The sequence below is a fragment of the Chroicocephalus ridibundus genome, chromosome 2 (assembly GCF_963924245.1).
Source record: "Chroicocephalus ridibundus chromosome 2, bChrRid1.1, whole genome shotgun sequence".
NCBI lineage: Eukaryota > Metazoa > Chordata > Aves > Charadriiformes > Laridae > Chroicocephalus > Chroicocephalus ridibundus.
This window is the reverse complement of record NC_086285.1, coordinates 97001417-97018979: the sequence shown is the minus strand read 5'-3', so window position 1 is coordinate 97018979 and position 17563 is coordinate 97001417. Positions and strand designations below refer to the sequence as shown.

The 17563-nt window shown below is 41.1% G+C and overlaps 1 protein-coding gene across 8 annotated transcripts in view; it reads right to left on the bottom strand.

The window, feature by feature from the left end:
• Positions 1–1909: 1909 nt before the first annotated feature.
• FHOD3 (formin homology 2 domain containing 3) overlaps positions 1910–17563 on the bottom strand; it is a 400221-nt gene continuing 384567 nt past the window's right edge. For all 8 annotated transcript variants that reach the window (XR_010069969.1, XM_063326254.1, XM_063326253.1 and 5 more), the window contains one exon: positions 1910–7901. Coding sequence is in view for 6 of the 8 variants with exons in the window: in XM_063326253.1 (XP_063182323.1) it covers positions 7819–7901 (83 nt within the window). In the remaining 2 variants the exon portion in view is untranslated. The remainder of the gene's footprint in view (positions 7902–17563) is intronic.

The window sequence follows — 17563 nt, the reverse complement described above, 5'->3', positions numbered from 1 at the left end:
AGATCCAGATAAATAATAAATGGAAGGCTCTTGACTCGGCTCAAGCAAGAGAGCAAGCTTGGTGGAGCGGTGGGAGAGTGGTGGGCGCTGGGGAGGAGAACAGCCTCCTCTCACTCCCAGGAGCTGAAAACCAATATTATTCAGCAGAGTACCTCTGCAGACAGATGAGTCCTACTCAAAAATCATTCAGGAAAAGCTGGGAAGAGGGGCCCTCATTGGCGTGACACCTCACGTAGATTGTGTTCCTTTCAGGATTTCCCAGCAGAGGTCCGTCTCATCAGACAGTTGACTAATGGAGTACAGCCATCGTTCTTCATTTCCTGCAAAGGAACTCGCAAGAGGTAAAGCTTCAAGAACAGCCCTCTCCCTTTTCCAAACTGCATTCCCATTAGAAAACTTGGAGAAGTTATAATAGGAAAAAAATGTATTTTTTTTCTTTAGTCGTGTGTTCTCAAACTGTTCTGAAGGGTCTATAAACCAAGGCATGCAGCTGTGCAGTGGATAATCTGCATACTTACTCGTTCCCTGACTACAGGCCAGAGGCTTCTCTGTGACAACATATGAGTTCTGACTGGGCACCAGGTCTGAAAAATATATGTACGCATTGTCATTGCACATCTGGAATTTAGAATTGCTAATGGATATGCTGTGATAGAAAAGAAAAGTGTCTGGCCAATAAACTTGGTTTATATATTTATTTTAAAAAGCATTACCACATTTCTGGCTAGTAGCCTTTCATCCTCTAGACTTTACACCAGTGCATCTGGAATGCTAAGCAGCTCTTTCAGGGATGCAGCCATATCCCAAAAGGCATCTTTTTTTTTTATTTGAAATAACTTTAAAAAGTAATTAAAAAGGAGGAAGGTGTTTTTCCCTATGGAGGCTTACATACCTAGCATTTTATATCGGCTCCTACAATCTCAGAAACCATAGGTGAAAATTCTCTCTTGGACTCTCAGTTAACCTACTTTACCTTCCAGGATGCCGCTATAGGCATGCGTAGCTGTGCTGAATAATGTATTTTGACCTTGTTACAAGCGCAATTCTACAGAACAATTACTCGTGAGTGGAAAGCAATTACGAGCAGTGTAAATCTGAGCACTTTGAGTTTCTACGTGTCACTTTGACCCCCCTCCTCATCGTAGTCACTGAAGCTGTGAGAGTCCCCGTCCTACGGCTCACCCTCCGTAGGTGCTGAGATGTCCCCTTTGTCAACTCAGTCTCTCTCAAGTTCTGGGAAATCGAAAGAAAAGAATCAGACACCAGCAAATAGAGAAAGTTGCAAGACCACCATCTGTCCAGGCACACTCATAGGTGGCCATCAGAAAATGACGCACCATGGTGATGCAGGGAATGCATCTCAGCCAAGTTAAAGGCAGGTCTCGTTTCCTGGCCACCTTTACAGTTATGGAGCACCGGCAGACACGGTGAGTGTGTCACATCTTCATGCAGAGGCAATCTGAAATGCTCCCCCGCACACAGGTAGTCTTTCATTTTATTTATATTTGCGTCTCTAAATGTCATACCTTTACGCAATGTGCTCTGCGGACACAGTATTTTTAAGATGGGAACCGACTCGGAGCCAATGGCAGCAAGCAGGAACCCCGTATGTTCAGTCAGGATTTGTAGGGCTGGACTACTGACAGCCTCGAGAACCAGAGACACATTTTCATTTTCTTCACTCAAGATTAGGAATTAGGCTCAAACTGCGAAACAAGGCTTAGAAGATCAGCTTTTTATGACCAGACCACCCAGATGGTTTAATGGCAGCCGTTTTGTCATCCACATGGTGGCTTTGCAGGTACTTAGAGGATATAGGAAAACCAATCCACGACCCTCTTCTCCCACCCATTTCCCACCAAAGCTCCCATGATTGGCTTCATCAACAAAATCAGAACCAGCCCAGTCAGTGCTTTATAAAGCTTTATTGCAAGATGTGTTTACATAATGCTGTAGAGGTGAGCTTTTTAACTACTTATATCAAGAAATTTTGGACACAGGTCTGCGGTCGGTTTTCCGTATTGACCCTGCGTGGCACAGAAAAAAATAAAAATAAAAAAGTGTGACTGCATCTTTCCAGACAGTAAAGTGGGGAAAGGAGAAGAGGCAGATGAGGGGTGTGTTAAAAAGAACCCCCACCCCGGGTTTACACTAAATGTGAGAAAGCTTCTGAAGGATCAATACAAACGGTAGGTGAGCTTCATGTGTAATAAAATCTTAAAGAGTAATTCAAGTTCTTTATGAAATAAAACTCAGGAAACAAAAAATGCAGTTTCATGGACAATTAAATTTAACATAAAACAAATTTACCTAAAATGAGAAAACAACAAACAAAACCAAAAACTCAACCAAACGGAAGGACCTGTAGATAATATCTCTGACCATGCATGGCTTGGTTTTTAAATTACAATTCACAGAATAACACTGCTGGAAAGCCTATTTTACACTATGCTACACAGAACACGAAAAAACATGAGTAGTGACATTTACACAATTTTACAGTATTTCTCCTTCGTCTAAGAAACACGTCCTTTTCTACTTTACATTTTTTTACAATTCCCAGCTCACAAAAAAAGGACACTATAGGTGCAAAGACAGTCTTTAAAAAGGAGAAATGCACCCAATGCTACAAATAAACCTTTTCTTTCACAGAAGCCTCTGTATTAGATAGTGATTAAACAAAATATATCTCTATCTGCCACTCAATGTGAAATGGACTAATTAGAAATAATTTTAACTTTTTTTTGAGTAAACATAAAACTATACCACATCTCTGAAACTCCTTGCATTACTTGCTATGTAACTATTAAACCGCTTGCCAAAAACTGCTTGGGATCGCATCTGAAATGCCAATTCAGCCAGCTGCTGCCCCAGTCAAAAAAAAAAAAAAAGGAAGGTAGGCTTTAAATGTTGTTCAGGTGTTTGCACATCATTTTCAACAGTTGCGCATAACCAAACATTTTCTCTTTCCAAAATGCTTATTTTTGTTTCAGAGCCTGCAAGTACCTGGCTCTTGCAGAGAAACATCAACAGTCGTAGTCCCTCCAGCTTAGACAAGTTCCTTGCGCCCCAATGCTGGAAAAGCAGAGCCATCATCCCAACGCGGCAGAGGGTCAGGCTCTGCCTGCGGACGCACGCAGGACCTGCCGGGCAGGTGACGAGAGGAGCGGTACACGTGTAGCGAGTGCACAGGAGTGAAAAAGAGAGAGGAATACGCTCGTGCTTCTGTCTGACACTGCGTCCCTGCCACATCCTTTAGATAATGGCAGGCAGCGGCATGCCTGCCTGCCAGCTGTGGAGGGAGCATAAAGGATGTGACACTGGTAGGCTGCCACCTTGTCCCCGTTTCGCCTCAGTGAAATCAGAGCATTGTAAAAACAATAACCACACAGCGCGCGCACACCTGAATCCACACCACTACCATCAGTCAAATGGTTTCTGAAGCATTTTGGATGGACACTGGCTGCTGTTACACTGCCGGGGACACAAAAGGAACTGCACCGACAGTGGCATCCTGCCCCTTAGGCTTGCACTAGATGCGGTAGTCCTTGCTTGTGACTTCTCAATGGCTTTTAGCATTCGCCAGGGTGTGCTTAGAGCCTGGCACACCGGGGATTTAAGGTGCTGTCCTGCCACGTTGTCTAATACCTTGAGGGGGAATGGAGTACCTTGCAGGAGGCCCTTGCTGTTCAGTCACATCAAGACTCTGACTCCAAATTTCTGTTAAATCCGGGCATGAACTCTTATCTGGATATTCACATGTGACTTTCTATTAAGCTAAAGCCAAAGTCTTGTCTATCTACAAATCTGATGCCTTATTTTGCTGACAGAGTAAGTCACTACAGAGATTTACAATAAAAGGGGGTCAAAAGAGAAAAAGAAACGTATTTTGAAAACTGCTTTTGATGCTGTTTCCAGTATTTATCGAAGCAAGAAAGACCCTCATTAAAACACCGTTTTTTTGTTGATTTTGGATTATGGACAGGGATCTATCAAACGGAAAGGTCACACGTAGCAGCCAAGGGGCTATAAAACATCTGGAATTCATGAGCCTGATGCTTGGCCTTACTGAAAGGTGAAGAGTGATGAATTTAATTTTTGTGAGGGATCCTTCACTCTCAATTGTGGCACACAGCTTTCCCTGGGGGTGTTCCTTCACCGCAGCCACATAACTGCTACTGAAAGTTATCCCTCAGTTGGGAGTGAGGGAATACAAAGTATTTGTATCCAGTCTGCTTTTAAACACCAAGGGAGATGAAAGGAAATTAGGATAGCTTCCCTTTGGCGGCCTTTTCATATGCTAAAGTTTACCTCGGCTTTCAAATCAGGAAGGCATTATGGTGGTAGACGGACAGACAAGTTATTGGCAGCAGATGGGTGCTGAAATGAACACCAGCAGCGACTCTGAGAGCTTGGTGGAGATACAAAACCCTGGGCACTACGTTTGCAGCTGACTGGTACTACGAGAAAGAGAAGAGAGGTAGTTACTACGGCTGCAAGTGTTTAAAATCAGCCTTCGTGGATCTCTAAGTGAGAAACAGGAACATGTGTTACTACATCGTGTTTCCAAGACCTTTATATTTGTCACAAAACCAATCCGTATCTCACACACGTTTTAAAACAACTGTTACATCCTTACGGTGAGCTCTTTTGATGATGGAGGAGCAGGCAGCAACTCAAACCCTGAAGGTTACAGCCTGATTAGGCAGACAGACACAGGCATGCAAATATAACCAATTCCTCCGTTTCATCTGGAATCCACTAGTTAGATGAAGGGGAACAAATGTTATGCCCACCGTCAGGACATGCTAGCAGACTCCGGAGGAACGGCTGTCACCTTACAGATTGGCCGCTGGCCATTTCTGTCGTGAACCAAAATGGAAATCTTTTCTGTAGTTCTTGCATTGTTACTGTGCTCAATCATCTTGTTGCAGTAAACACTGAGGACAGAGGAATTAATCCGACTGTACACCACTGCATAAACAAGACCAACTTATCCTTCAGAAATTTATGGATATCGGTTTTACAGATAGAGAGTGGGAACTTAGGCAAAAATACAGAAAAACATAATGGAAAAACAGACAAGGATGAATATGCTTCACATGTAAGACACTTGCATCCAGAGAATCTGAAGGAAACCAGCTTTTTTTCCTGAACCCCACTCCCCAAATTTAATTTTCTCCTCGATAAGGAACATACAAAGTTCTGCACAATTTTTGCACAATTCTTGGAGAACACATATGCCCCACTATTAGTAATTCATCAGCTACGTTAAGTTTCAGACACAGATGCTGTACTATGTCTAAATGAAGCACAAATTTGTTTCCTGTTAGCAAGTGGCCACCAAAAGCCACCTACTTTGCACACTCAGCATATTTTAATTAAAATATTCAGTTTTAAAAACTTGTTTGATTTTCTCCCTCCAACCACATATAGGACCTCTGGCAGCATAAATGCATTCTGTTGCATTTTTGCTTCTTTTATCACTTAGCAAATATTGCAGTTCAACATGACCATGACGTTCAGGGTGTCTTCCTCTTGTTTCAGACCTCAAAGACCTCCACAAACCCCCATTACCTTCATTTCTTTGTTCTAAGCATTCTTAGGAGAGATTTTAAAAGTCCCTAATGATAAGCAGCACATAAAGATCCACTTCAAAATCCAGATGCTCGTAGGTCTTGCTTATTTTACAGTGAAATTAATTATATGCCACTTCTTTCTGTTTCCTAACCAGCTTCCTCCTTTACATAGCTTCCAAATACACACCGCACTTTATTAATTACACAACTGTCGCCTTCTGTCTACTTGTACGATTGACTTTTTAACAAGCTGAGGGGAAAACCAGATCAAACTCAATGCTATCCTTAAGAACCATTGCTCATTAGTGGCTTCTTACCCATGGATTTTGACACGTGAAGATCCAAGGCAACGGCAAACAAAGAATGAAATGTTTCGATCAAGAGAGGGACAGCATAGCTAGGATGTTCCACCACAGATCTCACTGCAGTGTTATCAGCTGCCTGCTTCTCTCATCACTTGGATGCTCTGCTGAATGCAATGTGATGGATGACCGAGGCTGCAAAGGTTTATTGTGTTTTGTTCAACTATCTTGAACAATCTTCAGCGATTAGCCTGTCCCTAATGAGAGCAGAGTAGAATAACTTGCTGACGTACCTGACCTAGCTTGGGTACCAGAAGCAACATCGCTATGGCATTAGGAGCCCAGCAGAGATTATTAATTAATTCTACTTTTCAAGTGTGTTTTGTAGCCAAAATTGAACTCTGTTACCATGACTACATTGCTGCACTTCCCCAGTTAACTAGCATCAAGGAAGCCTCAGCTGTTACTGCTGTGCAGACACACCCTTAATCTTAGAGGCTAAGGCAATGGAAAGAGAGAATCTTGTGCATCCTTGAGGATCAACTGGTCATATACAGACTTTGGCTTAAAAAGTTCCCTTTTACATTACGGTTGTTTGCAGTTCTCTTCAAAATGTTTCAGCACTGGCTAGGGTGACTGTGTTCAATTCACCTTCTCTGCTGTATATGTCCTCCACTTAAAGGCAGATGAGTTGACTAAAAGTTCTTCAAACACACATGCTGAGGGCAGTTACAAAAGTCAGTTATAAAACAGCGAGATAAGGGCAAACATATTGGAGTGTTCGCTGTGGTACCCTCTCCACTTGCATCAAGGATAATCATAAAAAAGAGTAAAGAACAGCAAAAACACAGCAGGCTTTTAGCAGGGCCATTTCATATTCAGATCCATGAATTTGAAATAAAATCACCACCACGTTATCTTGCAGCAGAGAAAAGCAGCATGAAGGGCACAGGCAAGTGAACAAAACTTCTTGATCTTAGCATCTGAATGCATTTATCGAGTATGTAAAATTGTTGGCGGAGATCTCTTTGAAACTGTACAAATGCACGGTACAGCCACAGCTCAACAAGAGGGAGGTGTTCTGTGCCCTCTCCTCTGTGTGCATGCTGCTATGTACAGTATGAGTGTGTATTAATACACAGGAATTCAGGACCCTAAACTTTCCACTTGCATGGCAGGCCGTCTCCTGCCCCACAGGGTGAATCCCATTGAGTGGCACTGAGTTCCTACAAAAAGATACTCTTTTCCTCCTGTCCAGGTGGAACAGTAAGGCCCCAGAGTGAAAATCACAGCCCAGCTAGCTTCAGCAGGAGCATGATTTCACACCATGACTGTATGTGTATAGACACATGCACACACGTCCACACATTCATTCTGTACATATACAGAGGTACACATACATTTTTACATTCTTTGGTGGCAAAATACTAATGATAAAAAACCCCAAACCACAGGGCTGCGCAGACTGTGCATCTCTGCTTAATGAATCTGCTTCAGGAAAATTGGGGTCGCTGTAACAGGAGCTATTTTGCCTCTTTAAGGACTGTTCCTTGCATTGACAAGATGCTGTACATTTACAATGACTAAAACAGGGCACAAGGAAAAGCCAACGTAAACACAGCTCACATGACAGGTAACTCAGAGAGAGCCCCCTCCTACCCACATCAACACACCATGAAAGAAGAAACAGCCATATGCCTTCACCTACAAGCACTCAAACGCTTCCTCAGTTACTGTCCGGGTGTCGGGCTGAGCTGCGGCACACCCTTCTTCTGCCCTGGCTGTGGGGTTCCACTTTTGTTGCTTATTAGAATGAAAATAAGAGAGGACGGGACGTTGGGAGCAGCAGAGGAGGCTGGCAGGTCAATGCCACACCGAAGGGTTGTCAGCCTGTGTGCTTCAGATGAACGGCTCTTCTTGTCGCCACCTCTGGGACGTCAAACCTGCATCTCAGAGGTGCTGATGAGGCCCAGTGCTTTGGCTTCTTCTGGTGTCAGTCCGCTCTTTAGTGTCCTTCTCACTGGATGGTCATAAATTCCAAAAGCAGGCAAAAAAACCAACAACAAAGACAAGGCAAACAATTAGAAGCGATAATTCCACAAGACTTTCAGCTGAAAAAAACCCTGTTAACATGCAAGCTGAGACAAATCAAAAGTTGCTATATATTCAGGGCCTCAAGTTCAGAAATACTGAGTAATGCCCTATGCTAAACCCATGGGAGCATCAAGGACCCAGCAACTCCAGTCAGGCAAAAAGAGATTTGTCATTTGACATTTAGTCAACAAAAACTTTTAAGGAAAAATACCACAGCATTTTAAGATTTGTTTTTCTCTGAAATTGTATCAGTTTATTTTCAGTCCACAGAAAGTACCATCTGCCCTATTATTTCATAGTTTCATAAAGATTTTTTAAAAGAGCTTTTAGATCTTTATAGGGCTCGATTGAATTTATCACTATTAAATCCTATGTGACCCTTTAAAGGCATAAGAAAAAAAAAAACAACGTCAAAAGATTAAAAATGGAGCTATTTTACAGTCTATTCAAATCTTTGAAACTACTGTCTTCATACACACTCCCCCTTCTTCTGTAATGTTCCTCCATCCCAGCCCCATTTGTGTCATCTTTGCCATTAGTAGTCTGCAGCATTTTAGTTGAATTTAAATGATAATCTAGGCCAAAATCTTGTTTCTTAATTTTCTGTGAAGTGTTCTGAACACTAGCACCAACATAAAACTTTAAAAACCTGTGATTGCCTTTTTTACTCAGGAAAAAGCGACCATGTGACTGCACACACTGAGCATTAGCGTCCTCCTAGTTCTACCGGCGCTGTGATTTTCAGGTGGACGGCTTTAGGTCAAGACACAAATGGGGTGTTCGCTCCACACTTTGTTATTCAAGTACAAAACGCACATTCAGAAGTTTCAGCTGCATGCAAAGCATAAACAATGACTTTATGTTGAACAAAATATATTCAGAGACCCAAAACAATGAAGCCTAGAGGAAACTCCTAGAGAAACCAATTGCAGACAGTGGTCAAGGACTTCTTGCATCGCTATCATCTAGCACAATTAAGACAATCTAACTTATTGAGTTCAATCTAACTTATTGAGAGATTCAATTCATGTAACTGAAACTGGGTGGTCACATCCAAGGGTCTAGCCAGAGTGAGAGGAGGGAATGGACCGGTATAGAAAACAAGGAGATAAGAAAAAGGGAAAATACGGCGTAGTTGAACATTTGATACCATGCAGGTAGGACAAAAATGATCTATGTTTGATAGTCAAACTGATTTCATCAGTTACTGTGGTTAATCAAATGAGCTGGGAGTGCCACATGTGTAATTGTTCCTCCATAATCAAACCCTTACTTGAAAGTTTTTCTTCAAGGCTCACTCTTTTCTCCTACAGTATTTGCATACTTATTAAACACCACTTGGAGCCTGCACGGCAGGCTTTTATGATAGCCACTTTTTCCTACAATACTGATCAGCAACATCTTCCAAGTTTAACAATGCTTAGCTTAAAGCAGTACGAGGGTAAATGCAGCCGACAAAGCTGAGATTATGAAAGACTACTGGAAGAGCAATACACATCCAAAAATGTTCTGGTCTGCACGGTGCAGAATACCCAATACGGACTTTTGAGTCAGGCCTCATCACTGGCACCCTTTTATACTTCTCAAATTTGACACAGAAATGTCTATGGTGACAAATGTTAATTTCTAGACATGAGCTATGAAATATCTTAGGGTCTTAAGGTCTCAGTGAATCACCCAGTGCTTATTTCTGTATCAAAATGCACTGTATCAGGAGTGAAAGGACAAATCCACAAAAGCTGCAGAAGAAACTTTTCTGTCCCATTAAAATCAGACTTGCCTGTGCAGTTCACCTGCTTAGCTAGCAGCACTGCCTCTCCCCCAAACATGTTTTTTTCTGTACCCTCTATAACACGCAGCCAAACACGGACCATAGCTAGCTTGGCCACAAGATAGTAGAGCCATGGTAAAAAACATGGGTACAGGAGACCAAACTTTCACAGGATGACTGTCTACATAACATTACATCTTCCCACTGAATGCAAAAGTGAACTGGAAAACCGCACGCGAAACAAATTTCCACATTTTAGACACTTCTGCAGAAGTACCAAACCAAACATACTCACGACTGCTCTCACACATAGCCCCGGCTCTCTCAGACCACAAGCACTCACTCACATTCACAAACTGAGCACAATAACCACTGTAAAATAAAGCTATTTTTCTTGTCAGATGGTAAGACAGGAAGAGCGAGAGAACAAGCAATTGATATTCCTCTCTGTAAACATTTAATAGGAACTGAGGGGCTCTGCTAATGCTGGTCATTAGCAAAATTCTGGTCTTATTTACAACAAGGTAGATCTGGAATAACCTTCTTTAGGTCAGTATAATTACTACTGCATAAATAACTGCGCTGAGACTCTAACAACTGAAAGGGAAGTGCGTGCCTCTGACTTCCATCAAGGAGAATACAGTAGTTTAAATTCCTCCATCAGCCTGAGTGATAGGATTACTTTTTTACTAGGAAAAGCCAAATGGCTTTACAATAACATATAGGTCTCTTTGAAGAAAATTATAGGAGTTTATATTCAGAAGTCATAATCAGGAGTAAAATACCATGGTAGAAAACATCTCCATGGAAAAACAAGGAAGAAAACCAAGGAGTCTTCCTTTACGTAAGCAAGATTTCTCTCTGAATCTCCAGAGGCCTACCTATCAAACATACTAAAGTTTTAGTCTGAGGACATTGGGTATTAAACCTTGTATGACTGAAAAAAAGAAATACTGTATGCAGCATGTGACAAGGACAAGTACGCTGTTCTCGGTTTGTATTAAGACTCACACAAGCAAGGCCTGCCCTGGGTTTGCACTTTTTGTGCACTGCAGAACAAGTAGGAATGACAATACTCAACTAATTGCTGAGACATATGCAGCTGTAATTAAACAACACAATCTATTTGCATCCCTCAGCTAATTGTTTTAACTCATCTCAGCTCTCCTATAATACAGAGAAAGATGACCTGGATTTAAGATATTCTCATGACCTAAGCTTTTAAGGCCAGCAGCTAGGAGAAAAGAGCGCCAAACAATGTAGGACTTCAGTGGTCATAATGAGATTGTCAGGAAAATAGTTAATAAAAAGCAAAGATGTGAAGAATCTTTTCAGTGACAGAATGGTTCCCACAAACACGGATGGCTGCTGACTTTATAAACTAAGCGTGGGGGGCCAGATACTGCAAAGTACGGTGACTACTGGCAAGATTAAAGCTGTCCACCATTAACAGGCAACAGGAAGGATAACAGCTGACGGAATCACGGTCCCAAATCAAATGAATGAATTTTTGCCCCTACAATGCAACAGGCCAGTCTGACACAATCCACTTGCAGTTTGAAGTATTTTGTACTTAGGGAAATGAAAAGGGCCTGATAAAGGGTCCCTTTATATGAAAATTATATCTAATACATGCAAAGTACTCACAGTACATTTCCTCATCTGAAGATACAGTGGATGGATGCAGTATCAGTAGTAACACAAGAGCAAGCTCCTGCCCCACTGGAGAGTCTTGCGGACTATGGAGGCTTGTGGGTGATGAAGTCAGGAAAAAGTTATCTACAGGAGCAGGGACTACTCTGGGAGGTGGTTGAACCTTGTCTTGGCATGCTGTTAAACACATGTCCTCAGACATTTGCCTGTTTCCTCATAAAGCGCTTGGTAGGGTTCCTCTACCTTAGGAAAGGTCATGAGCACATTCAGTCATCAAAATTGAATGCAGAGAGATATTTTCCTTCCATGTTTTATAGGCATTGCAAAATTACATTTCTCAAACTAGATCTTCACTCTCCCCTCTTCACTGAACTCTGTCATGTCTCTAACTGGACTAGACATAATATCTTGGCTTGTAAAACTCTTGGCCTGCTGCAGATCACATTAAACTGAGTTATGGAATGTATTTTGGAGGCAGTGACAATAAAAATAAGACTTTCAAATGACCTTTTAGGTTCTTTAAGCAATTTTTAAAACATTTGCTAAAGAAACATAACATAGAGAGAAAATAACTTTTACTCTTGTCGCAAGCAAGGCCTGCTGAGATCCCATAACCAAGAAACTAAATGTTGTTTTTCTGGGGTCAGAGGGCATGATATTCTTTTTTAATCAGGAAATCTAGAATTTTATTTGATATCCTGGCAGAATGCAGTGTGCTTATGATGAACTCGATGAATTTGACTCTGCCCGTTGGGTCAAAATCTACACAGATACATAGCCCTCACAGTACACTGGGAATGTTTTAAAAAAGAGTAATTCCCTAAGCGCAGCTTTGTCAGAGAGTTGGTTGTTTTTTAAAAAGCAAACAGCAACTCCTAATTTCCCACCAGATATGACCATTCTCTGCTCCAGAAGTCACAGAATTAGTGTCGTTCCTACTACAAAAAAGATGTGGCAGCCCCAGAACTTTCTTTTGTTCCCAGCTGCAAAGGTAATGCAGTCGCTGATTTGGAACGAAGAAATTTTAGGTGGCTGTAAATTACACAGTGAGGGCAGCAGGAAGGGCAGATTATAAAAGGCAATGCAGGCCAGCTCCTTCATCCCATTTCATATCATGTATCTCAGTTTTCTTTTCTGTTTGCTATTCACACCCAGCTTGCACACTCAATCTATTTTCTCATATATTTGCATTTAACATATTCTCTTGGACTTTACTCCAATGAGTCCAGCAATGGCCATCTGCAACTCAAAATTTCAATCCGGACAGTCCTGCTCATATTCGCTTATGTTAATCCCTTTCTGCATTTCTGTATTTTTATGGCACTATCTATACAACTTATGTTTAATTATGCATGTATCATTGCTTAATACAAGTAGGCCTAAATGCTTAATAAAAATACTAACACGTTTTGTGTAGAGATTTTCTTACAGAGATTTGTAGGTAAATTTTTGGATTTTATCACGCACTTCTCTGAAGACGTACAGCCAACTGAAATGCGGTCTTTGTCTGGGCCAGCCACATAGAAAGCTCCAGGAAACAACGTATTATTATGTATTATTATTGCCCTGCAGCTTTGCTTTGAGTCCTGTCAGCACTTCATAGATGGCACAAGTCTCTCCTAACAAGACATTCTGTGGTTCATAACCATCACCAGGTGTAACTTATAGTGCCTGTGACATAAAGAGGAGTCTAGCAGTAGAAGAGGACAAGGTGGAATTTTGAAAGGAAAACTTAACTTGTGTTTCATCTCCAGGTGGCTTACGTTACAGGGAACAAAAAGTATCACTGCTTTCGAGAACCTAGGCTGCATGAAGAACATACGGGTTTTAAAGTCATATTTAACATGTAGTTGAAACTGTTCAAGTTTCGAACTTTCTGTATTTCACAGACGATTTACATAGTCCCAACAGTAAAGCAGAAAAGATTTAACTCTTTCCTTGAAAGCCATCTATGACAATAAACCTCCTAATTTTCAGGAGGTTTTGTGAATTCCGCTGTAAAAAGTTACTACTAAAAGCAATCCTGCTGCCATCTCTTTCACCATTTCTCCCACTTAGCTTCACCAGTCAGAAGCGTTTCCACTATTAATAGGTAAAGCATCAAAAGCATAGAGCTCACCTCACAGGTAATTAGCGATAGAACAAGAAAGAATGGGTTCAAGCTGCAGCAGGGTAGGTTTAGGCTGGACACCAGGAAAAAATTCTTCACAGAAAGAGTGGTCAGACACTGGAATAGGCTGCCCAGGGAGGTGGTGGAGTCACCATCCCTGAATGTGTTTAAGAGTCGTTTAGATGTGGTGTTAGGGGATATGGTGTAGGGGAGAACTTTGTTGAGTGGGTTTGATGGTTGGACTCGATGATCCCAAGGGTCTTTTCCAGCCTAAATAATTCTACGATTCTGTGTAAGCACTGTATACTATTTTTAAGAGCAGACTATACATTAACAATGCACAGGACAAAAAAAAAAGCAGGAGATGGGGTACAGAAAGTAAGCCACCTAACACAAGTGTTTCAGGCATGCAGCTTTTACACTCCATTTGAAATATTAAAATGACTAAAAGTCTACTTTACAGTGATTATTAGATAATAGACTTTTGCTAAGGAGGTAGCTCAGGCTTATGAACACAGAGCTGTCTGTGGGAGAGCAACTTGGCGGAGAAGCAACATGGGAAAACCCGTGTTTTACCACTCGGGTTCTGTGGAATGCAAATTAATTATCCCCACTAGGAATCCATGCTGGGAAAAATAACAGTAAAAGGCATCATCTCTACAAGCCCATTAGGTTAAAGATAACTATGATAGAAACTATCTTTTAATTATGCTAATCAGGTGCTGTTATTCTGCCTAAAGAAAGCCATATATATGTGTTTTTTGACATATTGCCGGGGCAAAATAAATTCGAAGTAGCTTCGTGTGAACCATTTCTGTTTATTTTCTGAGAGAGACTTCCCTCCAAACACATCTGCCACTCGCATTCAAGCACGGTCAAACTCCTGCCTCGGGAGATCCTCGTGTTAAACTCCTTCATGGCAGCAGAGGGCTCTCTTTGGCAGCTGTGGTATCGCCATGCTCTTCTGGAAAGCCACACAGGAGATCGCTTTTGTTGCTGCAGTTCTTTTGCAAGGCGACTTGAAAAGCAGCCCTCCGCTTCCCTGTCTTTCCTCATGCTCAAATGAAGCGCTTTCCATAACAGCCCTGTCACCTCATCAGCCAGCAACTCGCTGCTGCTGATTGCTTACCCGGATGCTGAAAATAATCATCATCTTTCAGGAAGGAAGGATGATGTAAATAAGGAGCAAATTGCTGACCAGGGGTAAACTTGAAAGCCATTTCAATACAGAAAGAAACCAAGCAAAATAAATATCCTATCAACTTAGGGCTGACAGTGCGCAACTCAACCATACATTATTTTTCTAATACTCAAAATGTAGCTATCCCAATTCTTGGGAATGAATTCTGTGACAAGAATTCAAAAGCCTTGAAATATATCTTTACAATACGCCAACTAAAAAAGAAAACAGGGATCACTGAAACAACAAATGACAAACTGGCAAAAGTGAAAACATCTATTTGTATCTCTTGCAAGATGCAAACAGATGAGGTAAAATTAGCTCTTTCTACAGAAATACAGTTGAAAAAGTGCCAAAAGTGTATACCATAACAAAATTATTTATAGAAAATGTCAGTACTAATCTTCAGTGACCTGGGAACAAGAACGGCTTTATTTCCTACAGATACTGACATCGCTTGCTTTTTACCAACTGCTTACCTCCCGACAGCTTCTCCCACATTACCTTCAGCTTGTTCATTCCTTCAATAAAGAAACTGCCATTTGGCCAAGAAGAGATGCCCAGAGAAACTCCAGCACTTGTAAATCCTTGTCTAGAAGCTCCCGCGAAGCTGCAGAGAACTCCCTCTTTTTAGTTCTCCCAGTACTGGAGAGAGAGCACAAGGAGGTGCCAATGGTCTCCCTACGCTGTAGGGTCCTGCTGGGACACAGGCATCATCTGCTACCAGGCTGCGCTCTTTGCTAAGACCAAAACCTGAGCTCTTCCTCCACAGAGCAGCACATCTGGGTGGGCATTTAATCCCATGAGGTGACAGCCACTCTAAATTCATCAGGAACAACCCATTATAGCATTTTTCTCCTTATACCTACATCATATCCTCTGTGTTTGGGCAATGTAACGTACACGTGTATGTGAATGTCTGTGTAGTGTCAACAACATCTCTGTCTTCTCCCTGTGAACTGTAATAAGCAGGGATAAAAGATATGGATTTTTTGTTGTAAACATGGCATATTTAATTCTGACTACCCAGATCGATGCAATGACTTCTCACCTTCTTTTTTCAGTTGCTGTAGTAAAGCAATACAGCTCAATTTTGAGCAAATACTAGGTTCCACAGTATCTCTAAATACTGGAACTGGAATCCAATGCAAAGTTAAGGAGTGTGCTTAATGGTGCAGGCTGGGTTAATTTTATATCTGACTTTCCTTATACAAAAAAGATGGAGCTGCTTCAAGCAGAAAGTTTTGAGGAGAGGAGTCCCAAGTAAATAATCTGTATCAGAATAAAATTCATTATAGAAATGACTCACAGATTCCTTTAAAACAGTGACTGGAAAATGAATTTAAGCCTCTTTTACATGCAATTTTTTTTACTAGACTTTTAAACCAGGCTTTCAAAAAACCCCTTTTGTTTTGAAGGCTACATGATGTAGAACTGTACAGAATGACGGCAATTTCACTTTCACAGTGCTAGGACCAGGCAAACGCTCTTGAACAAAACCTGAGATATGAAAGATATAGTTTGAAACTTGTGGAGACTGCCAAAAAAATACACAGTTACTATACGTCTGAACAGTTAAAAAGCAGAATCTGCCCCTGTCTGTCAAGATCTGTTACTTTGAAGGAAAGCTACACAAGTAAATGTAATAGACATTGTAAAGCACAAACTGAACACTCATAAATAAATACATACCTACTTAGAAAAGGTATTAATGTCATCAATCACAATTATATACATCATCAATTACAACTGACAGAACTGTAAATATGGAACAAGCTATTCAGCCTTGTGCTTCAAATAAATACACTGATTTACAACTAGTAAAACTCATGACGAGACCTATAAGTTGGTCAGCTTCCTCTCCTGTTTGTTCTCCTGCAGCTGTTGATGCTGGCCTCTGGCAGAGATACGGGACTACAGAGGCCTCGCCCTGACCAGGTACATCACTTTCTCCAGCTTACTGTGGTCAACTGTATTTATTATTCATTCAGTAAGTATTATTAATGAAAAATTTTAATTATTGTTTGTATTTTTATTTCTTGTAGATCATGGAGTTTAGTCCTGTCATTTTTGCAAAGATCTTGCCATCCTAAGGATGAAAGAATGTATTACTTAAAAGGCATCCAAAAGACACTAGCTATCTTGGCATCTAATGGAGATAACCTTCCAGCTGCCAGAGTTTTAAGTGCTTTATCTCACTTTCTGTTTTCACTCAGTAATTAGATTTTTATTAACTGGGTACTGACCCTCTGAAGGCTCAGTACTTTGTGTGAGGACAAACAGACTCTGACACTGAATAACATTGGTGATACATTTACTTTTTCTAAATGCAAAGAATTGTTGCTAAATGTGCATCGCTAGATTACTCTGCCCCCTCCTCTAACCACTGATAGGATCCAGTTAGTCAAATCCTAAATAATTAGTTGCAAATTCTAAGTGAAGTTGCTTGCCTTTAAAGCATTTTATACAGACTTTCTTCTTGTAAGATTTTTATTTTTTTAAAAGCGTAATTTCCATTAACTCCTGCTTTTAGTCAGGCTATAAATACCAGAAGAACAGTCTCCCTCCTGGTATTTTGGCACTTTTGTATCTTTTCATAGCCAGAAAAAGTAAGTGGAGAGACATGAAAATGAAAAATAATGAAAAAACAAAGAAAAGAAGAAGAAAAAGTTAACTGAAGCACCCTATGAATGCCAAATAAAAACGACACACCTTTGGATTCAAATAGTCTCCCATCTAGTATTTTGTTTGCTTACAAACACGTTTATTCCAAAGCAGCGCTGCACGTGTTACCAAAACTTGTCTAAAGCTTGTCTCCAAGGCCGGTGCTTTGGCAGAGCTCTTTCCCACGTTTTGGCACCTGATGACAGTGTG